This window comes from Sciurus vulgaris, assembly GCF_902686455.1.
Source record: "Sciurus vulgaris genome assembly, chromosome: 3".
Taxonomy (NCBI): domain Eukaryota; kingdom Metazoa; phylum Chordata; class Mammalia; order Rodentia; family Sciuridae; genus Sciurus; species Sciurus vulgaris.
This window is the reverse complement of record NC_136463.1, coordinates 46,934,315-46,959,992: the sequence shown is the minus strand read 5'-3', so window position 1 is coordinate 46,959,992 and position 25,678 is coordinate 46,934,315. Positions and strand designations below refer to the sequence as shown.

Below are 25,678 nucleotides of genomic sequence, written 5' to 3'. Positions count from 1 at the left end.
TGTCCCAGGATCCTTAGCACAAATCACCCAAGGTACAGCTTCCATTCCAAAAATGGGGTTTGGATGGTAAAAGGAAGTGGCCACCTCTCAGCCACACTCATCTGGAGCTTAGCCTCAGTAATAGGTATGTAGAGGCAGAATGAAAAATGCTGAGTCCAGTTTCCTCTGGAAAGAAAGTCTTCTGGTTAGGAGCTGGGGAGGGAGCTCTGCGTTACTGGCTGGGGCAGTTGAGTGGAGTTTCTACCTCACTGAACTGGGAGGGGAGAAGGAGAGCAATCTTGGTTCAAAAAGCATCAACTATTACCTTTCTTATCAAAATTTCACAGTTGTTCTCACATAGATGTTTCTGTGTTTGTCATTTTTATCTATTTTATTTTATTTTGTGTATTTATTTATCTAGATACCAGGGATTGAACCCAGGGACACTAAAGCACATCCCCAGACTTTTATTTATTTTATTTTTAATTTTTGAGATAGGATCTCACTAAGTTGCTTAGGGTCTCACTAAGCTTGCTAAGGTTGGCTTTTGAACTGGCAATGCTCCTGCTTCAGCCCCCACAGTCGCTGCAATTAGAGGCATGTGTGCATCATGCCTGAGGTATTTGCTGTTTGTCCTTAGGAACATTTTCAGAGACTTTAACTTTTTCTTTTCTTTCTTTCTTCCTTTTTAAAAAATTTTTTTCAAGTTCACACCAGTATCCAATGGTGGGTTGACATTCTCAGGTTGTCATGCTAGAAATTTGACTCTGGCCTCTTTTCTTTCCTCAGTTAATTCAGAGCCAGTGGTGAAGGAGACAGCAGCGCTGGATGACCAATCTTGATGCTAAATTCTGCTCAGGACAAACACGGCGAGTATGTCCTGCAGCTCAGTAAATAGCTGAGAAAAATGGAGACCCTGCTATGGTTTGAATATAGTTTGTCCCCCAACATTCACAAACTAGAAACTGGGTCTCTGGTGTGGCAATGTTGAGGTGGCAAACCTTTAAGTGGTAGGATCTAGTGGGAGGTGGTTGTTATTGGGGATGCCACCCTCAGAAGAGATTAATGCTGGTCTCAAAGAGTAAGTCAGCTCTAAAGAGCGAAGGTTGTTATGCAAGTTCACCCCACACATTTGGTCCCTTCTTCATGCGGCCATTTTCCTTTCTGCTTCTCTACTATCATGTGAAGCAACCACAAAGGCCCTTACCAAACCATTTGAGCCTCCTGATCTTGGACTTTCAGCTTCTGAAACTGTAAGCTAAACACACACCTTTTCTTTATGTATAGCCTCACGTATTCTGTTTTTCACAACAGAAAATAGACTAAGAGAAGACTACATAATACATGGAACTGTTGCTGCGTGTGCAAGCTCCCTACAGCCTGCTCTGTGTTATGAAAGTGGGATGGGGGTGGGGGAGAGGGAGTAGGGGTACATGGTCCTGCCCTCAGCTCTGGCCAGGCCGAGGATGGAAACTGTAGTGTGTGCTGCAACGGTTGGGGCTGCTGGTGAAAAAGTAGCAGTGTAGGCACCTGGGCAGGGAGGAGGCTGTGGGTAGACTGGCCATGACAGCAAACCCTCTCCTCTGGGATTCTTGAAGCATGCTCCCTGAAGTAGCAGGGAGCCATGTCCCTTGGCCTGCTGAGCAGCCCCAGTGCTGTGCCACCCGCGTCCAGCCTGAGCCCAGCAGAAAGTGGAGCAGAAGGGCCTTTCGCTGCTTTCATTCCAACTTCAGACAGATGTGGATGAGGAGGAAGGCAACAGGCAGCAGAGGCTCCTCAACATCCCTGGAGGAGAAAAAATTAAAGAGGACATCTGAATTTTTGAATTATTTTTGAATGGTGACAATGGTGACTTTAAGATTTGTGTTCCAGGATTGGAGCTTACACAAAATATATTTATGTCAGTTGGGCTACTTTTCTAGTATGTTCTGTAGTTCTTGGAAGGAATCCACCAAGAATATGACTGAACTGGAGATTCCTGAGCAGAATATTGATACAGAAGCACTGCAGATTGCCTTTGGATCACTGTATAGGGACTAAGTCTAAGAAAGTCCAGTAGAGTTATTCCCTTTTTGGCAACAGCTAGTATGCTGCAGTTGGATGGTTTAATACAGCAGTGTGGTGAGACAATGAAGGAAGCAATGAATGTGAAAACTGTCTGTGACTATTACACATCAGCAGGGACTATGAATAAGATTCTATAAAGAAGTAGTGCCTTGAATAACTTCTAAACAATTTGATGACTTACCAGAATGTTAAGCTTTTTTAAAGAACTCAGTATAAACATCATGAAACAGTTCATTGGTTCATCTAACTTATTTGTGATGCGAGTATAGATGGATGTACGTACAGCTCTAAAAATGTGGATATTCCTTCAACTCATGACTTCTTGGAACAGATCTTTAATAAAACAGATTTTGATGGAAACAGATGTCTGGTTTTCTAGGCAGAGAAAATATTTGAAGGCACTACCTTCCTTGAAACTGAGCAAGTAAAACCATTTGGGTCAGTGTTCAGACATCTAAGGTTACTGTACATTACCAGTGATCTAACTTCTGGAAGGATTATTGAGTAAGATTCTCTAGAACCTTCAGAATGACCATCTTCTGTGCATAAAGAGCAATGCTTGCTATGCTCCTGGGAGAACAAGACGGTGAAGTAGGATCATGTTTGCCTTCTTTTGATAGTTGTGGAAAACTAGCATGTAGTAGAGCAACTGGTGATCAAATACTTATACTTGAAAAGGATCAGGAGCAAGTGGTGATGAACTTGGACAGCAGGCTCCTGATGTTCCCTTTACATGTCTGCCAAAAATTATTGCATATATCACCAGGAAAAAAAAGAACTAAAAGTAATCATTACCCAGGAAAATCCATAAAACTGAGGATCATTATCAGTTGGAAACAGTAGCATTTAGAAAACATTTTAGGCCGGCTTTAACTTAATGACCCTACTGCTACCTATTCACATCTAAGGTGACAATAACAAAAGCCCTATGTCCTGTACAGACAATATAGAGTATAGGTCCTATCCTTCTTATATTTCTCAACATATATGAAAAAGCATTTTAAAGCCAGGAAAGTATCTGTCAAACCATATATGTTATAAAGATGTCACCTCATCCTTTTAATTAAGCATCAGTAGAATATTGCTGTGGGTATATTTCACCTTTCTTCACAACCAAATAAGGATTTAAATTTTAGCTTAAAATTTGATTCTGCACAATGTTGGTGAACTTCATTTATCCACCTGTAAATTTATTTTTATTTTGCTAAAAGAATGCTAAAGAAATAATTTGAATGGCCAATGACAAATGCTCTTTCAGATGGTGGCTTTAAAGCTAATTTTTTTTTCAACTGCTCATTTTGATTCCTCCACATAGTCTAATATCTTTCCAGTCTATACATGTTTTTAATCAGTAAATACTATTTTCATGATTTGGAGAGGATAAGCTGAGGAATTTAAAAAAAAAAAAAGGATTTTCATGATTCTGTTTTTTGTTCTAATATAGCTTTCCTAGGATTTTTAACAACAATAAAAATCAGCTTTATACCTTCAAATGAACTCAAGTGAGAGGAAAACCAGTTTGATTTTGAGGATATTCCTTTGCCTTATATTGTTTTGTCTTTGGCATTCTGTATACCTTTTTGTTAGGTTATGAATCATTTAAGTTCCGGATATTACAGTTTTAAACATTTCAATGATCTCTGATATTTACAATTATTTATGTTCAATTTTTAGTTGAGAATTCCGTTTCATACTTGAACTCAGAACATTGACCTCTAAATTGAGTCTGAGTTATACATACTAACAACAATTTCATAGAAAATGTACATAATGTTGGAGGATCTAACATAGAAGTTGATGATAGAGCATTAATATAAAAATAGAATTATTTTTGTCAGAAATGAGATGTACACTTGTGATTTACATATATGGGTTTCTTGTGTTTATTGCTATTTTAAAAATAGCCAGTGCTCATTTTCCTTCAAAAGTAAGTACTTTAGTGGTTAATGTGTATTTTAGTATGTTTTTAAACATGGGAATCATTTTTATGTATCTGTGCAAATAATAAATGCCCTTTTGGAAAAAGGAAAAAAAAATACATAATGGCATTTAGTGCTCTAACTGTAGATATAAAGTACCCTAGTATCCACTTCCTTGGTGAAATTCACCCTAACAGGTTGTTTGCTGCATATCAAATACTAGATCACACTTAGTTTAGGCTGCAGCAGACAGGTTCTCAGGGTGGTAAAACTGTCCCAGAATGGGAAATCATATCAGTTATATCCAAGGGAACTGGTCACAGACAAGCTATTTCTACTTAAGTATCTTTATTTGAACATTCCTTTGTTCTTGGCCGACCCTATGAATTACATGCAGAAGGTAAGGCCTATAGATCTAGTGCAGTTGGTGCAGTTTTTCTGGACACTAAGCTGGCAATGTTTTCTAAATTTAAAAAAAAAGTCCTTTTGTCTTGGCAATATTTATCAGGAATGTAACACTTGGACATACTTCAAAAATTCACCAATATTAATTTATAAGGGTGTCTATTGAAACGTTTTGGATAATAATATAAAACAAAACACAACAAAAGGTGCCTATGACTGGGACTGGTAAGTAGAGATTTGTGTAGCTACAAAGTAAAATGCTATATAGAATTTTAAAAGAATGAAGCAGAGTTCATTAACAAAGAATAAGGTATATGTCAATGTAGAATGATCCCCAATTTTTTATCAGAATAAAAAATAGTATATAGAAGATGTAGAATAGTGAGAAGTATGATCACTTTCGTATAAATTTTTAAAGTAGATGAATGGATATATATGTATTGGATTTTTTTTTCTTGAAGAAATTATGTATTATGACCAGTTGCCTTTGGCAAGACAATATGAGGAAGGAAATAGAATTTCAGACTTTACTCTCTCTAGATATGTTAGAATGCTATAACTGTATTTATAAATTACTTTTTAAAAGCTCCACAGGCTTACCTGGGTGGGGAGATGTGAAGGACATTTTTGCTTTCTTCTTTATTCTTACCTGTACTAATTTTAAATGAAAAGTTTTAAATAACAGTGTATAAAGTAAAATGTGTGTTTTCAAAATATAACAGCATGGTGTGGAATTCCTAGTTTTCTCTATCACTTAGTCTCACATACATCCCTGTCACAGCCATCTGTGCAATCTTAATATGTTAAAGTACACTCTGCTGTCATGTATCCTAAATAGAACAAGTAACAAAATGAACAAATGAATGAATAAAATCATGTTAACATTTTAAAACAGCATGGGAGAAGCTCTTCTGTCACAGATGTTCAGGCAGAAAAACATCAGGTGCCTATAGGTGGCTTCATTGTAGGCTCTCACATCAGCATCACCAGAGTTAACTGGATACGCAGAATCTCAGGTTCCACTCAGATCAATTCAGTAAGAATCTATATTATCCAAGATTTCCAGGTAAACCCTGTACTAGCTCTGAGGTTTCTTCCCTGGTTACATGTTGTAACTACCATCATGAACACATGGAATCCAACTTGCTTGGATGAGTCCCTGTATGGGAGATTCCAGTGTATGACCTGGTGTAGGAACCCCATACAAATCAATATCCAATATCTCCTCCTTTTTGCAACTTCAAATACTCCTCTCTTGTGACATTTGTGATAATCACTCTAACCCATAGAGTACTCTGTAGGTACCAGTTCCTTTTTTTTTTTCTTTTTTTATTTTGGTACTAAGGACTAAACCTAGGGGATTTATAGCACTGAGCTACCTCTCCATCCCTTTTTATTTATTGTTTTATTTTGAGACAGGATCTTGCTAAGTTGTTCAGGACCTTACTAAATTGCTGAGGCTGGAGTTGATTTTGTGATCCTCCTGCCTGGGCTTCAGGAGCGGCTGAGATTACAGGCTTGTGCCAACAACTGGACCACCTGTTACTATTCTGAACACTTTACCTATATCATCTCTTTATAATCCTCACAATCCCATAATCTTGCCATTCACAGCACCTCCTACTGATAAGGAAATGAAATTTTAAGAGTTTAAGTAAGCTTTTCAGCCTCCCACAGTTGGTAAGTGGAAGAGGGCAGGCTCGAACACAGGGTGCCTGATTTTTGTGCTTTTAACTCCATTATAGTTACTTGTGTTCCTTGATTCTCTCTTCAAAATGTGACCTTTCAATGTGAGGAATAATGTCATTCTTTATCTCTGGTGCCCAGTTGAAAAGATGGCCTTAATAAACATTGAAGAATGTCAAGTGCATCATCAGCTTGACATAATGTAGATGCACAATAAAAGATTGACAAATAAAAATTGTGAGATTCAGCCCCAAAACCTGGAGTCAGATGACATGGTTGCCTTTTCCTTGTCTTAGGATGGTAGGAGTTCCATTGGCACTGACTAAATGTCTTATCCAGAAGTCTGACCCTAGGTTGCCATAATTCAGACCTTCCACTGTCAACATTAGGGACCTGTGTTGCTCATGCCAACCTTTCCTGTATATTAGGCAGTTCATTTCATGCCTCTGTGTTCCCAACACAGGTTATGAGAAAACAGCACAGAAAGAGGGCTGAGTTAAATGAAACTCAAGTTCTTTCCGGACCATTTACAGCCTTCATCTTCATTACAATTCCCAGCTCTTCAATTAACAGACATTTGCACAGACATCTGAAAGCATCGCATCCTTCCCTTAGCCTGTAAGACAGCTGTGATCCTGGTCCTTAACACCACTCTGAAACCCCAAACACCATTTCAACCTTGCTTTCCACTGAAGCTCTTTACCCTACCCTGACATGCACCTTGTACCCATACCTAGGTCCCACAAAAACCCAAGAGATATCAGTGAGTTACTCTGATGTTTATTTTAATGCATCTTAGTCCACACAGTTGGTATAAAATCAGAAAAAGCAAAGCAAAAAAATAAAGGTCTGGAGTCTTAGCATCAGAAGGGCACCGTATATACATCTACAGTTGGTGGCCAATACGAATCATTGCCAGACAGTCCTTGGAGGCACAGAACACTCTAGACCCAGCTAAGCCCTGGGAACTCAAGTCCCAAAGGTCTAGACATTTGTCCTGATGCTCCGACCGTATGAAAAATGTGGAAGTGATGAAGACTTTAAGATTTATTAATTATAGTAATAATAGCAGCCTAACTAGGTACAAAAGCGGTTATAAACCATTTACATTACACAGAATTTTCAGGTCTCCATTCTATTTTATGTCATAAAATTGTTAATTGAATTTCCAGTGAGTCATTTAGATGATTAGTGATAATAAGGAATGGTAAATCCATAGCACCATTTCACAGGTCTGTTGTCACTGATTTCTCATTTACACAGGTGACCAAGATACTCCACCTGCAAGGGCAAGTATTCCAAAGCCACAGGCCGTGTTTTTGCAAAGGGCTCCAGTCTGGGGCATTTTTGCCGTGTGTGCTTAAGGCTTCACACAGAGGTTTAGGCAGTGAATGTTTCTGTTAAATGCACTGGGTCACCCACAATATAAGGGTTTGGGGGCATCTGGGGTTCAAGCCCCACACTTTGGTTTTCCATGAGGTGGAGTGGGAGGGAGGTATCTTCTTTCAGATGAAAGGGAAGGGGTCAGATTCGAGTTACTTTACTTCTGGGCAAAACAGAAGATTGAAAAACAAAATGAAAATACTGCGCTTGATTATACCGTTAGGATGTAAAGTTCCTTAGCTACTTTAAGGTTCAACACGAGGCTGATGGTCAACATGAAAAGCAAACAATACTATGTACATATATGTAAAAAGTGTTATAAATAGGTTTTATAAACCATAGATATTATATACATCTTTGATCAACAGCAATCCCCCCCCCTCAACTGCTTTCTGTTTGGTTTGGCTTGAGTTTGGGTTCTTTTGGCTAGCATTTTATTTATGTTATTTTTTCCTGTTTTCTGGTTTCCTTCCTCCCTTCCCTGTGTACGCTCAGAGCCTCAGACGGACCGTCAGGGCGCCTCATTCGCGTTTCCGTAAGATCACATAGATGACGCCGCTGAGAAGAGCCAGGGGGAAGGCCACCCATGCCAGGATGTAGGCAAAGCCGTAGGAGTAGTCAGAGTTGAAATGCCACTCGGAGTGCCTCACGGTGTAGATGGCGGCTGCACTCATCACGCACAGACCTGGGGAGGGCGACAAGCAGGTGAGGGAGAGTTCAGGCTGGGGCAACCCTTCTCCGCCACCCCCAACTCTGACAGTGCTGAGCCAGGAGAGCATTTCTAACTCTGGAAGGAGTCTGCTTCCAGGTTCAGAATCCAGAGGAGGCAGCTGGATGAGATGGGAAAGAGCAAAACGACTTGTTCTCCAGTTCCAATGTAGGCTACTACGGCCATAACTTCTGAAGGTCCTCAGTGTATTTTCTATCACCATTTTTTTCTTTCACTGTCGTCAACTCCTAGGCCAAAAGTGAACATTGGGATTGCAAGATAAACCCTTTCCAAGGTCTGTCCCTTTCCAAGGGTGAGTTGCCTGGAGGCTCCTGGAAATCTGTGAACCACCCTACAGTGGCATGGCCTGAAACCAATTGAAGGGAAATGACATTGTACCATTATTGGTGTCATGGCATGGTAAAGGCATTAGGTTTCTTCAGACCTCTGGAGCCTACAGTCTCCTTAGCAGGGTTGCCCCATGAAAGTGAGCAGGCAATGCCTATGGACACTGCTGGGCAAAGAAGAATAAAATGAGGCGAGATGGAAATGAGGAAGGAGAAGACAATACAGGTGGGAACCAATGTTACAAAGGGAGAACACTATCAAGGACCAGCTCCATTCCACTTGGTGGCCCCAAGGTTGGGCTTGAAGTTCAAAGACAGATAAAAGGGCATCAGATACATAGGTAGGTCAGGTCAGCCCTCTTTGGCCTGCCAACGCAGTGCTTTGGTATGGGAAGAAAGGCTCCACCTCTGGCCCTGGGCAGCAACCAAGATCAAACCCAGTGGTTCATGCCCACATGACAGGCAGCCTCCCTCTGCAAGGAGGGGTCTGGTGACATCAACACCCCAGCCTGGAGCTGCACAAAGGCTGGTCTGTTTCTTCCTGAAAACAGGGTCTTTGAGAAGCTCTGAGTGACTCTATTATAAATCCAGTATGCCGTGTGGAATTCATGTGGTTCCAAAGCTCCCAGTGCCCCAGACCACCTACATCTAACCTCACTGCTATTTGGGCTACCATCTTACTGGACACTGCAACTTTGTTTGAACAAAGTGCAAAAGTGGGACTGTGTCACATTAACCATCCTGATAAGATTGTTCTTCTACAGTTAAGAGGGGGAAAAAGGCCCACACAAATTGGCCCCCAAAAGGAAAGCCATACAATAATCTTAAAACCACAGAGGGATGGGATCCAGGGCTGCCCACTTTGTACAGTAAGTTCAGGAAATAGCAAAGACATGTGTGTCAGAGGGAAACTAGAGCTGGTAGATTGCTGTTCAAGGAAAAGAACAGTTTTGATTTGCCTTAAGGTTCAAGATCCTCAATTATTTTGCCCTACTGCTCCCTGGCCCACCTCTACAAAGGTTTCATTCTTGTGTTCAAGAAATGATGAGGGCTGGAAGGTGGCTCAGTGGTACAGCTCTTGCCTAGTATGTACAAGGCCCTGGGTTTGATCCCTAGCACCAGGGGAAAAAGGGAAACATGGAAGTTGTCTCTTAAGCTATTTGTGACATCTAACAAAAGTAGAGCTATAAGGAGGGAAGCATATCCACAGAGGTGTTAATAGAGAGCAAAAAGGGCAAGACAATTGCTTATCTTGCAAGCAGGGCTTCTGCATGCGGGGGGGGGCGGGGGGGTTCCATCAGCTCCTGGCATGAAAAAGCACCTTGGTAGCCATGTGGATTAGCTATGGACTGAAATCACTGGCAGAGAAAAATATCAGGTTCTATCTGTGAACAAGAGGGACAGAGAGAGGCAGGATGCCCAAGTGCAGCAACTAACTAGATACCTCAGTTTCTATCTTTCACCCTAATAGAAATGAGAGAATCTAAGCTCAATTTCAATAACCAATAAGCGTAGATACTTTCAAAGCCACAATGAAAATACACAATTAGCATTGTTAGGAGGAGATTGATGTTTTAGAGAATATATAACTATTACAAGGCTCTATGCACATTAAGCAATAGATATGGGTATTCTGAAACATAAAAATGGAATAGAACATGGACTCTCTGACCTGGTACCCTCTGTCTGCAACTCTGGGCAATTAATGTCAGACAGTAGTCATTTCCCCAAGCCAAACATTCCTCCTAATTATTGATTAGACTCCCTGCTTTTCCAGCAACCAGTAGGTAGAGATGTGTGAAGGATGAGCAGGTAGCAGATGAGCTACCTGTGCTTTGGTAGTGACAGGATCAGGGGTATCTTGGAACCCTTTAGGAGGGTTCCAAGTCTGGGGACACATAGCAGCCTTATGTGGAAGGACAAAGATCCTATTCAAATAGCATGAAGGTACTGGGCATTTGGCTCACAAGAGTTTCTACCTAACAATGACTGGGTCTGCAACAACCTCTTGAACATTCTCTCTTCAGTCCTTTGGAAGAGAAGGTCTCAAGTCCCTTCAAAGTAGTAAAGCCATTGGAAGGGAGCCACCATGGGGACAGATAGGGATAAAACAACTACGGGAATTCTCAATACTTCCTTAGCATTTCCATTCCCCTGGGTTTAGGAAACATGTAATGAATGCCTACTGTATGCAGGCACTGTCCTAGAGGCTGGGAGCATCAAGATAAATGAGGCAAGGCCCTTACCTTTAAGGATTTCTGTTCAGAAGACAGACATATCCACACATACTTTTGATATAATGTGGTATAATTTTAGAAGGAGAGAAATGTTCCAGATGCCCTGAGAGCACAGATGGGCATTGAGTGCCCCCTGGAGCACTGAAGAAACTTTAGGGGGATTGAAGCAGCCCTAAAGGATGTATATGAAGTGACCAGAGAAAGGTGGAAAGGGAATTCCAGGTAGAATTCCACTTTTTAGCAAGAGTGAGGCTGAAAGGACAAACTATCAACAGATGAAGATAGCATTCTCCCTTGACAGGGAAGCTAGAGAACTCACTGAAGGACTTGGTGGCATGTTTAAGAGGCTATGATGGGAAACCCTGGAGGAACCTTCATCACATGAGAAATATGGTCAGATGCATGTTTTAGAAAGATGACTCTAGAAGCAATGCGGAAAATGGGTGTGGGGCAGGGACAAGGCAGATGGCCCGAAGGTGCATTGAGGAAGGTTTTGCATATTAGCCCTGGTGTTAATAAGTAAAGAGAAAGTACCTATAGGGGTGTGGTACCTACAGGGAATGATGCAATGGCCTCACTCAGGAGCAACAGAATCTGGGGTAAGGGAGAGGAAAGTTGAGCAGGACCACTCAGTGCTGAGCATAGGCAACTGGGAAGTCGGGGTATCTTGGAAGCTCAGGGAATACAGTTTCAAGGAGGGAATAATCAACCACGTGGAAAGTAATGGTGTGATCCAACCAGGTAAAGACTTTACAGTACATCTTGATGGCCTTTGCAGAGGCATTTTTATTTCATAGCCATGTATAGAAACTAGAGTGCAACTGGCTAGAAAGAGAGGATCTGGTGAAATTACCAGGATGGTTGGTTGGTGAAAGGTGTAGCCCTGGTGTTGGTATGATGGGTGAGTGCTCTACCACTATGCCATCTCCCAGTCCAAATGCTTGATGTCTACATCAGCTGATTAAAACAAAACAGATGGGTAAGGTGAGACTCACTCAGGAGTTGCCTTCTGCCATCTTTTTTGTTCTTCTTAATCACAGTGACTACACATTTAATCCAAGTCAGATTCTGCCATGGTAACACAATTATCCAATTATTGAACAAATTGTTTTTCAGGGCCTTCTATGTGCCCTTCATAGTGCTAGTTTTGGGGTATAAGTAATCAAATGAATCAAAATATGCAAATCTTTCTCTCTAGGTCTATATCTATATGAATTTCTTGATTTTTTTCCCATCCAATGTAATCCAACCCAAAAGATCTAAGGCAAAGATAATTACTATCTAGGAATAGGTGACTAGGTTCTGAAAAGAAGAAAAACTACAAAATCCACATATAGATCAGGACACTCCTCTAAAAAGAGGATTTAGAAGAATCTATAGCTTATGAATGGGATTAGCTGGCTGTGAGGAGATGTCCTAGAAGATCAGAGAGTTTAATGGCTATACATAGTTCTCAAACCTGGCAGCACATCTGAATCACTCAGGGAATGGCCACACCCAAATCAAAGTCTCAAGGATGCACATTGGTGGGTTCTTTTTTCCTTCCTTCCTTCCTTCCTTTCTTTCTCTCTTTCTTTTTTAAAGTACCCCAGCTGATTCCAATGTGAAGCTATAATTGAAAAGCACTGAACTGGATGGAGCTGCCTTTTGGTGTGCCTTCAAGAAGCATATACCAGCAGATAATTCAGGAATAATAATTCAGATAATTCAGATAATAGTTCTTAAATGTGAGCCTTGTGGCTTAGTATGAACTAGAGAGGCGATGATGTGGCAAACCAGGGAGACCTCTAACCCCACAAGAGCTGGAAGAAAGCAGAAGTGACTCCTAAATTGAAACTAGCCACAAGAGCCCATGCACCTGCCACCTGCCTCTCCTGCAAAAGCAAGTGCAGGGTCCATAAAGATCACAGAGGGTCCTTCAAAGGGAAGCTGTGCAGATAAACAAGCCTCTTGGGGATTATAGCAGATATCCTGGTTGTTTCCACTTAAAATGCCTCAGTGCTCTGAAGAGTCATCTGCCCTGCATGGAATCTACAGATTGTGGTAGGCATGCTCTTAGATTTTTGATCCCATGATTGCAGGACTACTTTCTTCCTTCCTCCCCTCTTCCCCTTCCTCCCTCATTCCTTTCTTTCCCTTTCTCTCTCCTTCTCCTTCTGCTCGTCCCTCCCTCCTGATTGTTTTAGTTTCTGACTTCTTCCTTGATTTCAAGTCATCATTTTTCAAGTTTTCACCAGCTCTTACCTCCAACCATCCTAACCCTAATTTTCTTTCCAGTTACTGCCTTTTTCCCTTCCAGTACTGAGCATTGAACTATGGGGCACTCTGCCATTGAGTTCTATCTCCAGCTCTTCTTATTTTTTACTTTGAGACACAGTAGCTAAGTTGAACTTGTGATCCTCCCATTTCAGCCTCTCAAGTTGCTGGGATTACATACCCATGCCACTACTCCTGGCTCCAGTTACTAACTTCTTAATAGGCCATGAGTTGGGGAACAATCTGACAAGGTTGATTTAATGGTCACAGCCTGAAGGAGTCAGGAAGTCTCTAAGTAGAGTCCCTAACTCTTAGTTCTCAGCTTTGGTGGAAAGATCCTACAGCAATTTCAAATGCACATTCTAGGCATGCTTGGTTCCTAGGAGGCCAGTCTTTAGATCATTTTGACTGGAGTTGACAAACAGGCACAGAACATTCTTAAGATTTAAAAACTATAACTTGTCTTTTAATTTGACATTTCTAACTTCAGATAACTTCCCATTTAAATATGGATCATTCGACAGACAAACTGATAGCTGAAAATGAGGCCTTGTGAGAGACAAGCAGCTTGATTTGCAGGGGATAAAGAAGAAACAAATCATGTGCTTTTAAAATAAGAGATATTTATGGCAGAGTTCTGAAATGCCTGCACTGAGTTCAGAGGGGAAGCAAAGCCGTGAAGCAAGGGTGGATTAGTAAAAGTACTTTAGAAGACTAAAATCTCCAGACCTAGAAGTGTTTGGCTGAACAGAAATACTTCAGCACACAGTGCAGTGACATGTGACCTAGTGGTTCTTATCTTAGACTTTTTGTTCTGGCCTAGCATGATTTTGCTAAAAAGACATTGATAGAGGGTTTAAAGAGGAAATATCTCAGTGCAAAGAATAAATGTGGAGGTTCTGCCTATTCTGAGAAGCACCTTCCACAGTAACTTAGTTCTCTTCAGTTCAATATTTTTCATTGAAGAGTTCTGCTGGTGCCAGCTCTCATTCATCACAGATGCTTGGGAACTTTGGAATAATAAATTTTGTGAATTTACCTTGCACTGGAAGTTTCAATAAAAGATAACAGAAAAGGCTGAGTTTATGCCTTGGATTTTGTGCTCCTGAAAATTTGGGGTGCAAGAGGTGCCCAACTATATTTGGTCCACAGGGTATGGGAGGGGTTTTAAGCACTTAACAGACCCTGCCATGAGTGAGGTGACCTTCACGTACCCTCTCTTAGGTTCAGTTTATTCATCACCAAAACAATAAGCTTACATAAATTTAATAAAAACAATAAAATGAAATCTGGTTCCTAACTGTATTTTAATTGATATTGAACTATAGATGCAATGGCATGATCATTTGATTTGATATCCAGCTGTATAATCAGTGAGCAAAAAAGTGAAATTCCAGAATGCATTAAACAGTTTTCTGTATTATGTCTGGAAACAAAACAAATAATAACTCTTTGCTTTTCATATACCCAGAAATGATAACACAATGCATAATTAGCAATTTAGCAAATCTGGTGAAACTCTAGGAGTTAAATTGATATAATAAAACCAAGGCAAACAGCAAACACTGTTTGACTTTAAAATCCTGAAATCCTGAATATTGAAATGTATTTAAGTGTTTGGTGAAAGGGGAACTCTTCACTTTACTTCCTTGTTCTATAATGGGAATTCTCTGGCTTCTAGAAAAGGTCATCTCATTCAATCTCAGGCTGTCTTTCCTTCCAATCCTGTATAAGTATCACATCTGCTCATTAAGCTACCAAGCACATGTGGGCAGTTTCCAAACCTCCAGTCACTATGGGGAAAGAGCACCATGAGCTTTCAGACAACCAATGAAAATGTGAAATGATAAGTCCTTTGCCTACTTAGAGAACTATAATTGGGAACACCTCACAGCACCCAGACATACCCTGGTAAATAAGTAGTTTATGATTTATAAACTGCGACTTCAGAAGCTACTACTATGTCTGCTGCTCATTTCTCTCCAATGCCCTGCAGACTCATTCAGCAGGCAGTCAACAGTCAGAAAATAACAGTGAAACAAGATGCTAGCCAGAATCTAGAGAAAATGTTGGAAGATGTCTCCATCTACAACAGAAGTTCTCTACGCTCTGCCTGTAAATAACCTATCAAAGACAATGTAGGGAAGAGAAGAAGGAGACCACTTATGTTTTCATGTTCCCATATTTGAATGATGGCATATTACATAGGGCTGCCAAAATGTCATCAGAAGATGACAACAGAAAATCAAAATCTAATAAAATGTAAGACCTGGAGAACAGAGGGTAAAAATGTGTCTGAGTAATTTCATTCCTCCTTACAGGTAGAAGACACATACCTGAGAGCTACCTTGCCAGCACTCAGCACATCAGGGCCGTTTTCTACACTGATACAGAGATGATTTCTTAAGGCATAACGTAATCTACAGGAAACAGCCGTCAAGACTGGCTTTGGCTCTACTATTACCCTTAGTATTTACCTCTGATGATGTGTTCAGATTGTAGCTTTGTTCTGGTGTTAGGTCTGGCTTGGTTGGGGAACTTCCTTCCAGAGCCACTAAGTCTTTTCATGGGCACCTCAATCCATGGAGAAGTAGGGAACTCCCAAGTTCAAGGATACATGCATGCACACACACACACACACACACACACACACACACAAATGCACACATACCTGAACTTTATGATATAAGCATTCAGTGTTCAGACTCATGAACATCCATCATTCCAGGGCTACATCCTTGGACAGGCCCCACTTCTACATGGACTTTACCACCTACAACTTACCAGCAAGGACTTGGAAGACTCCAGTGAGGTAAAACCGGCCTCCCTTGGTGAGGGTGAAGAGCTGGCAGAAGAACAGGAACAGGGACAGAACACTGAAGATGATGGACAGGATCATGGTGGCCTGGACGGACTGCAGCCATTCTAGGGCAAGAAATACTTGGTTAGAAAAGTTGGACATGACCAGAAAGAGGAAGACCTGCCCTGAGGCACACGAGGCCCAATAGACCCTGACTGCTGAGTGCCACTGTCCTCAGTGAGATGGAGCCCTCTTGTCCTCTTCCCTTAGCAGAACTCAGATGATTCACTTTTCCACTTTGAAAAGACCTTCTTCATTTCATAGTTTTCTTTGGGAGAAAGAAAACAAACATATATACATACACACACACATACATATATATTTAAAATAAAACTTAAAAATAATATATATATATAAATAACATATATAATATATATTCTTCTTGTTTAACTGTTGACATTTTAGGGAAGAACCATAAGAAAATTACAGTCCTGTCACTAGGAGTTAAAATCAATTTAAAACATTTTGATTTTCCTTCCAGTCTTTTTGACAAGTGTGTTACTGAGCTATGCAAACTATCTCTGTCTCATAATGGTTCCACTTGTACTTTTTTGACTTTACAATGGTGCAAAATTGATACACATTCAGTAAAAACCACACTTTCAATTTTGAATTTGGAACTTTTCCTGGACTGGCGACATGCAGTATGGTCCCTCCTTTGCAATGCTGGCAGTGGCAGTGAGGCACAGCTCCCGGTCAGCCACACAGTGATGAGCAGAAACAACCAATCAGGATGCAGAGGTGTTAAACTGTGATTCTCTCAAGGTTAGGCATATTAAAAGCATTTTTGATTTATAATATTTCCAGCTTATGATGGGCTTATTGGGGCATAACCCCATCACAAGTCAAGAAACACCTGTATGTATGTGTGTTAGAGGGCCCAAGCCCTGCTCATTCTTGGAATTCTTGCTCTTGGGGATATTAGATGGCTTATAGGAACCCCTATACTGTATTCCAAAAAGAAGAATTTAAATCACTGTTCAAAATATCAGCATCCCCCAATGAGATCATGGGTATGGTTACTGGAGACCAAACTAATTTTGAAGAAAGTTGAAAAAAAGTGCTGAAATGAAGGGTATGCTTTATACAGCAATAGAAACCTACTTGCTTGGCAGAGTTGTATCTTTTTCTTGGGCAATCTTGATCATGGTTTTTAGCCTCAGCACAGAGCAGTTTGTGCCCAGTCAGATCACCAGATAGGTTCATGAGTTACATATCCTCATCTTTGTTGAACCCCCAACCTTCAATCAAATCTCTAAGCTTCCAGCTGAAATTCAGACAAGAAAGAATGTACCCCCTGTGGCCTGTCCATTTCAGGAGGGAAGAGAGATAAGGAAATAACCTGAGTTCACAATGGGGGAAACTCATGGTGTCCACCACCTAGATGGGCTGCATTAGGCCTTGCCCACCCTGGGTGGGTATTGGGTAAGGCCTTGCTCCCAGTGGAAAAGAGCATCTGGAGGAAAAAGGGTTTTATCCTCTCAGCTGATGCACAGTGGCTTAAAAATGCATCCATCAATGCTTAAAACAGTATTCAAAGTTAAGTAATCTGGATGGCTTATACAGGTTGAGCATCGCTGACCCCCAAATCCAAAATGCAAAATGCCCCAAAACGTAAGACCTTTGGAGCCAACATGGTGCCACAAGAGGAAAATTCTATACTATGAAACTTTGTTTCATTTACAAAATTATTTGTTTCATGCACAAAATTATTAAAGATAATAAAAATTACCCTTAGACTATGTGCATAAGATACATATGAAATGCATGAATTTGGTGATTAGACTTGGGTCCCATCCCCAACATACCTCATTAGATATATGCAAATACTCCAAAAACCTACAAAAAAAAGTCCTAAATCTGAAATAGTTTTTGTCCCATACATTTCAGATAAGGGATACTAAACCTATAATTATAACTGAATATGATTAAACCTTTTTTGAGCTGCAAGTAGAATTTTAAAGAATTTTAAAGATACTGATTAGACTGTTACTGGAGTTTCATATAAGATTTTTTTTCCAGACTCAGATCAGAAATATTTTAGAGTTGGGAGAAACCCGAGAGATCAACTAATCCAGCTCCTTTGCACTGAAAGAAATTTCCGGAGATGTTTTTGATGAGCCTAAGTGCCACAGCCAAATCTGGGAGGCCCTTTGTTTCAGTCTAGTACTCTTTCCACCCTAACAAACATATGCTTCTCTCTCTCTCTCTCAACCTCCCTCCATCCCTCCCTCCCTCTTTCCTACTCCCTTCCTCCCGTTCCCTCTCTTTCCCTCCCTTCCTTCTCTCTTTTGGTCAATTAAGACAAGAAGATGATGTCTAATGGGTCATGAGTCATTCTGATTTCATTTTAAAATATCCTTAATTAAATGTTTATCATTATCTAGCATCATTCTAGAGGAGCACTCTCCCATAAAACTAATGTTGCCATAATATTATTTTAAAAAATGTTTTCGAGCACTCCATTAGAAGCAGCTGAAGGACAAAGAAATGTGAAACCCAAATCTGAAACCAAAACAGTGTGATTCACTCTGGCTGGGAAATGTCATGGGGGCAAGAGGGACAAGCCTGGTGGAGAGGACAGTCTGGATTTCTGGATCTTTACCTTCATCTTTACCTCCACTTTCCTCATCAGTGTGAGCTATTACTGCATCTTACAAAGAGAGAAAACTTGAAATTTTTATATGTTACATTTACACTAATAGGAAAAGTACCATAGATTTGATAATGTACCTAAAACCTTGTTGAAACTCCTTTTACCAATACTTTGAACTTTAGTCTTCACCCCATTACAAACGAGTAATCTTTCCCTAAGTTGTTGCCCAGATAAGACTGGAATTAAGGAATCAAGGACAATTTTATTCACTGAGCATTTGTTGAATGTCTACTGTATTGAGCCAAGTCCTATGGTTGGCTCTAGTGGTACAAAGATGAAGAAGGTAATTTTCAACAATAAACACAATAAATAAACATATAAATTCAGTAAGTTCAATTATATCATCAGTTATAATACATGTGAAATAGATTCAACTTACTCATTATAAGACAAGCAATATCACTTTGGATTTAAATCATTCTAGTCATATTCTAGTCTGAGAGATACACTTAACAAAACAAAAAATAGTTGGCAACAAACTATTTTAAGAAGCAGCCCAGGCAAATATTAACAAAAAGAAAGCAGGTAAAGTAATAATAATGTCTGAAAAAAACAAAATTTAAGTTGAAAAAAACACCAGAGAAATGTTTCACAGATTTAGTTTCCTTGATCTAAAATCGAAGAAATAACAACATATACATACACATGTAACAACAAGACCTAGAAAAAATAGAAAGCAAAAAATAAAATGTGAGAAGAAATTGAGAAAGCTGCAGAGTGGAAGATTTTAGTTTCCTTCTTCAGAAGAGATATATCAGAAGCCCAAAAATAAGGAAACCTCTGGATTATTCATATAGTAAGATTAGCAAATTCAATTCATTAGATATATAGAATTGTGTCCAAATGATGAAGACTATAAGTTATTTTCAAACACATATAGGACAATCTTATAAACCAACTATGTATTTTAAAATAAAAATGCTCTCCAATCTCAAAAAAAGCAGAAATGATACAGGCACAACATATAACTAAAAGCATTTAAAAAATAAAAACACTTAAACTTGTAAAGATGCCAATTTTATTCAATCGAGATGCCATTCTAATCAATATCCCAATTGGAATTTGATGAAATAATTAAAAAATTCATCTAAAAGACAATGAGCTATAAGAACCAAGAAAAAGCCTGGAGGGGTGACACAGGCCTGTAATCCCAGCAGCTCTGGAGGCTGAGATAGGAGGATACAGGGTTCAAAGCCAGCCTCAGCAAAAGTGAGGTACTAAGCAACTCAGTGAGACTCTGTCTCTTAATAAAATACAAAATAGGACTGGGGATGTGGCTCAGTGGTGAGTGCCCCTGAGTTCAATTCCCAGTACCCTCCTGACAAAAAAAAAAAACAAAAAAAAAACAAAAAAAAAACAAGAAAAAATCTGAACAAAATACAAAAACAACAACTAAAGCACAAACAACAAATGAAAAAAATAAGAAAAACAGACAAAACCAATGAGACAGCAATATGACCTACCAGATAGCAAACATATATGTTATGTCTATTATTTTATGCTACATATTAAATATATAATAAATTAATAAAATAGTATCATTATAAGTAATTATTAAATTAATATATTTTATTTGTATTATAAAGTTTGAGCAGTTCAAACAATGTGGTATTAGTCATGAAAGAAAAACAGAAGAAAAGGACAGAATGATCATTTTTGACATGTACGTATAAATTTATTATGTAATAAACATAGCCTAAAAATCAATAAGGAAAGAATACAACAGATGTAGGTGATGTTGGCTAGCCATTTGTAAAACATAAAATTGGGTCTCTCATATTCACAAAATAAAGTTTTTAATGAAAAATTAAAAAGCTATATAGATATGTGATTGGCAAGGGAAAATATGAATAGTCAAGAAATATTAAAAGGTTCTCAGCCTCACCAGTAACCAAGGAAATGCAAGTAAAATCTATGAAGAATGTGATACCAATTTTTATTCATCAAATTGTCAAAAGTAAAAAAAAACATGATTATATCAGCAGAGTAAATGTGTAATTAAATACCTACATAGGGATAATAATAATAATGATATAATAATTCTTTTTTTAATTTGAGATTTGGCAGGATATATTTAAAAATCAGTGCTTATAATGACTCAACAACTTAATCACTAAATTAAATACTTGAATGTGTAATCAAAAATACATGAATAAGGACATTCACTATAATATCATTCCTATCAGGGAAAATATATTACAGCACATCCCTATGATGGAATATTTTACAGCACTTAAAAAAATCATAGTTTAGAAAATGAACAGCCTTTGAAGACTCTCAATGTAATCAAAATAGTAACGTGTACGCAGACACAGTGTATCATTATGTAAGCACACACCAGAATCTACATGTGAATGCATACATCTGTATGCAAGCTCGTTTCCAAGAGAAAAGAAAAAAAGGTATGCAAACTAATATCACTGGGAATTGAAATAAAGAAGAGTTTGGTCAAGAAAACCTTTTACTTCATCTATATCCTTTGATTGATTGATTGATTGATTTTTTGTGGTGCTGGGAATTGAACCCAGGGCCTTGTACTTATGAGGCAAGCACGCTACCAAATGAGCTATATCCCCAGCCCTGATTTATTTTTAATAGGGAGAATATTTTCATACAATAGTCAGTCCTCCATGTACCCATAGGTTCCACATGTTCAGATCGAAAAATGCAGATTAAAAATATTTGAAACCAAAATTGTGTCTGTATTGAACATGGACAAATGTTTGCCGTTATACCCTGAACAATGGAGTGTAAGAACTATTTAATAGTCTTTACATTGTTTTAGGTATTTTAAGTAATCTAGTGATGATTTAAAGTATATGGGAGGATGATCATAGGTTATTTGCAAATACTACACTGTTTTATATAAGATGCTTGAGCATCTGAAGGTTTTGGTATGGAAGAATCTGAGACAAAAAACAACTGTATAGTGAACTGGTATGTGTGAGGTGCTGGGTTCAATTCTCAGCACTGTATATAAGTAAATGAAGAAAAGTCCATTGACAACTAAAAAATATAAAAAAAAAAAACTGTATAGGTACTATTTGAAAAGTTAAAACCAATTTAAAAGATTATAAGGTAAAGAAGACATACAATCAGAAATAATAATTAGGCTTCCAAACTAAAAAACACTGGGACTCCTGGGCAGGGTTGAATTCCCACACACACAAAGAAAAGGGACTTCTTTCATCAAACGCCATCCATTAGAAACTACCTATGGGCAGCAAAGGAAAACAGAGCCAAGTTCATTCCAGTCCCAAAGGCTGACTGAAGATTCAAGAACTCTGTTGTCCTTGTTCAAAGGGAAGCCCGCAAGGTCCTGAGGAGATTCCTAGGCTCAAATGACATTACTCCCCAGCCAGAATCATTCTTCAGAACTGAAATGGACAGATGACCAGGGAGGTGGTGATGGAGAGCAGATATCACACACTCTGGAAAGGACAGGTGTTTGATCCCATTTGAGAACTGGACCTCAGAAGAGGATGCACAAAGCCAGACTCTGCCCAGAAGTCGTGTTCATGTACTGTTGTTAGAAAAGCCCAGGGAATAGCTCTATTGCCTGGTTCTGCTGACCAGCTTAACCTGCCACTTATCTTCTTTTGGTCTTGACTTTTTTTGCTTATTTGAGGTACTAACATGTATCTCAGAGGGTTGTTGTAATTTTCAAACAAAAGAGTTGCTATGAAATTTCTCTTAAAGGATAGAGCAGGGCTAGGGCTGTAGCTCAGTCATACAGTACTTGTCTAGCTTGCATGGGACCCGGGCTTTCACCCTATCCTTCCCTCTTTCATCCCCCATCATTGCAAAAAAAAAAAAAAAAAAAAAAAAAAAAAAAAAAAAAAAAAAAAAAAGCAAAATAGCTCCATTAAGCTCAATGTTGAAGGTAGTGTAAATAAGCATTATAAGGCATTATAAGCATTTATGAATTATCAGGCAGTTCAGTTTCTGGCACATCTCCATCTGGGGGAAATGTGCCAAGAAATGTTATAATAGGGACACAGTGTTCACTGAAGCCAGATTATTAGTGCGCCCACCAGAACTGCAATAAGATTTTTATATAACTTTGATAGTAATTCATATCTACTATCCAAAAATCAGTACAGATAAGCAAACTCTCTGTAAAGAGTCAGTTGGCAAACATTTTAGACTTTGGAGGTCATAGGATTTTTGCAGCAATTACTCAACTCTGCCTGCCTTGTATGACAAAATCAGCCATAGCCAAACTGTAAATCAATGGGCATGGCCCATTCATCCAATATAACCTTATTTACAAAATCAAGTAGTGGGCTGTGTTTGGCCTGCAGGCTAGTTTGCCAACCTGTACTACAGCAAGACAAGTCAAATGTACAAAAAATAATTATTAGAATTGAGAGAAATTGAATGTAAGGTAGAAAGTTTTTAATTACAAACCTCTTTTACATAGATCAATACAAGGCCAGTTCCAAGGGGCAAGCCCATGGACTTCTACACAAGCCTCAGTGCTGTGATATTCTGTCCTCCACAAAATGCAAGTCTGCAATTATTTAATAGAGCCCATGTCAAGTACCTACTGTCATTTTCTAGGCCTTGCTCAGTGCAGAGCACAGAGCATATGCCCGGTAAATATTTGTGGAATTGACAATGCAGTGTTCTAAGCCAATCTCCAACCTTGGGGTGGGGCACTGCAATCAAAACCCCTGAAGGTCTCTGCAGATCTCCTGTTCCAATGAGAGTGTCAGGTACAGGGGTTGCTGGCAGCATTCTGATACTGGCTGTGGCTGCACACTCCTCCAGCAGATAAGGGGAAGCCTGAGTTGCACAATGACCAAAGTTCCCTTCAAGGTCAGATTCTTGCCACAGGAGCAGCTGAGCAATGAAGGAAATGCATCTGCCCCCTCAGCAGTATTCTTCACTTGAGGTCTACAATCTAGTGGGCCAAGGGCTCAGAAAACATGAACAGTTCATCTGCACCTTACATCATCAGCATGGGTCAGCAGCCCATCCCTACCCCTGCCTCACCTCTATTCCCACTTTAGGCAACTCATAAAAGTGTTCTGACTCAAGAGAATAGGCTGTGGTGAAAGTGAAAGGAAGGATGATTGCACAACAGAGCATAAATTGGGAGGCCATGAAGAAAAGCCCCAACAGAGGAGTGAATCATGAAAACTAACATTAATAACTCCCATTTGCATAGTGCTGCACTGTTTTAAAAAAGCCCCGAGACCAGAACCACCCCCAAACCTCCCAACCCACTATCATCACAAAAATCACCATTGTCCATATTTCTTAGTATGAATATCATTCCAAAAATAGCTGAATTTCCAAGAGGCCTCCATCCTAAACAATGTGACCTTTGCCTTTAGAGCTCACCCACCAACTTGACATGCCTGGAAGCCCAGTGTGGGTCCTGCCCCAGCTCTCAAGAGACCAGCTGGTAGATATGAAATGGGGCTCAGCTCCCAGGCTAACTGTCTGTGACCCACGCAGAAACCAAATCAAATCAAATGGAAAAATTACCCATGTTCCTGGAGCTTACAAAGACAATGAAGGTCACATGGGAAGCTCTCTCAACAGGTAATTACGAAAAGCATATTAGCTACAACAAACATGCAACTGGTGGCTAATACACACAAACAGAAGCTGGAAAGAAGTTTCATGTTAAGGAATTCCAGTTAAACCTCTACAGATTGAACATCACTAATCTGAAAATCCAAAATGCTCCAAAATCTGGACCTTTTTTACTATCAATATGATGCCACAAGTGGAAAATTCTACACTTGACCTAATTTGACAGATTTCAGTCACGATGCAAGTGCACTGAAAATATTTTCAGTATAAGTTATACATGGAACATAGATGAATTTCACGTTTAGACTTGAATATTATCCCCAAGGTATCTTATTGTGTATACACAAGCATTCCAAAATCTGGGGAAAAAAGATCAAAATCTGAAATATTTCTGGTCCCAAGCAGTTTGGATAAGGGATGCTCAACCTATACAGTCATTCCATTAATTGCACTCCTAATTAAGAAGCTCCATGACAAACAAACTAGTTTCTTTGTCTAGTTTTGTGATTTCATGCCCACATTCTTGTTCTGCTAACTAGTTTTTACCTTGAAAAGGGAGTAACATGCAGCCCTGAGGTATCAGAGATTACCTGAGAATAGAAAGCTAAACTATAGAATCAGGAAAATCTGGGTAGGTTGTGCTTCACAAAAAATTGCTCTTAGAAGACTTATCCCACTAGTTGATATAAATGGAGGGTTTCAATTGCATGGTCAAATATTAATCTTTCTTTGGACATTCACAATGCACAATGCCTTGTTAAAGGATATGAGAAGTCTTGTCATTAAAAAAAAAAAAAGCCTGCCAGAGTACAAGCCTGAAATCTCAGCAACTTGGGAGGCTGAGGAAGGAGGCTCACAAGTTCTAGCCCAGCCTGGCAATTTAGCAAGACCCTACCTCAAAATAAAAAGTAAAAAGGACTGCGGGTGTAGCTCAGTGAAGAGTATCCCTGGGTTTAAACCAGGGTACTGCAGGGTAGGCAGGCAAGAGGAGAGGAGAACCCACTTAATTTAAAATTTCATGCTTATTTTTCAAACTGATTTACTGGGGAACCACTTTTCTTAAAAACAGCCAATGTACAAGCATAGAATTTGGCCACAGAACTGGACCACAGAGGGAAAAGGCAGCTGCAAGTGCATAATCATGAGCTGCACAAATGGAGAATGGAGGAGATATCTGGGTTGCCATCAAGATCTTTGGGTTTAAAAGGAATTCTCCATAAAAGAAAAATCAAAGACCTCCTTCTTTTCCTCCCAAAGTATATAACAAGGCCAAGCATCTTGGAAATTGAGAGTGAGAAACAAGACCATTTCCACATGCAGCCACAGGAAGCTGCCAGCTCTTCTCCAAGCACAAAGCCCTTCTGCTCCCTGGGCCTCCTGAAATTCTATTTCCAAGGCCCTTGAGGAGGAGCAACCAGTGATGTGGGAAGAATGCCTTGAGATGATGACCTGAAATTCTACCCAATTTCCAATTTCCTTGTCGGCTCTTCCTATGCCACAATTATATCCCAAATGTGCACAGCGACCCTGAATCCCATGCAAGAGAGGGCCATAACTCCAACTCCTACCTCAGCTCCCACTCTACTACTAAGGAAACAAGGTAACTGCCCCAGTTTATGCAGCTCAT

The 25,678-nt window shown here is 39.6% G+C and overlaps 1 protein-coding gene and 1 pseudogene across 3 annotated transcripts in view; one reads left to right on the top strand and one right to left on the bottom strand.

The window, feature by feature from the left end:
• Positions 1 to 807: 807 nt before the first annotated feature.
• LOC306655705 (germ cell-less protein-like 1) lies at positions 808 to 3,671 on the top strand (annotated as a pseudogene). Its single transcript has 3 exons — positions 808 to 852; positions 1,713 to 2,632; positions 3,634 to 3,671. The product of its transcript is annotated as a germ cell-less protein-like 1 (transcript).
• Positions 3,672 to 6,820: 3,149 nt separating this feature from the next.
• PMP22 (peripheral myelin protein 22) overlaps positions 6,821 to 25,678 on the bottom strand; it is a 33,870-nt gene continuing 15,012 nt past the window's right edge. For both annotated transcript variants that reach the window (XM_079133575.1, XM_079133574.1), the window contains exons 4-5: positions 15,773 to 15,913; positions 6,821 to 8,124 (exon numbers count right to left, since the gene is read on the bottom strand). In XM_079133575.1, coding sequence (XP_078989701.1) covers positions 7,961 to 8,124; positions 15,773 to 15,913 — 305 coding nt within the window. In that variant the 3' untranslated portion in view covers positions 6,821 to 7,960. The remainder of the gene's footprint in view (positions 8,125 to 15,772; positions 15,914 to 25,678) is intronic.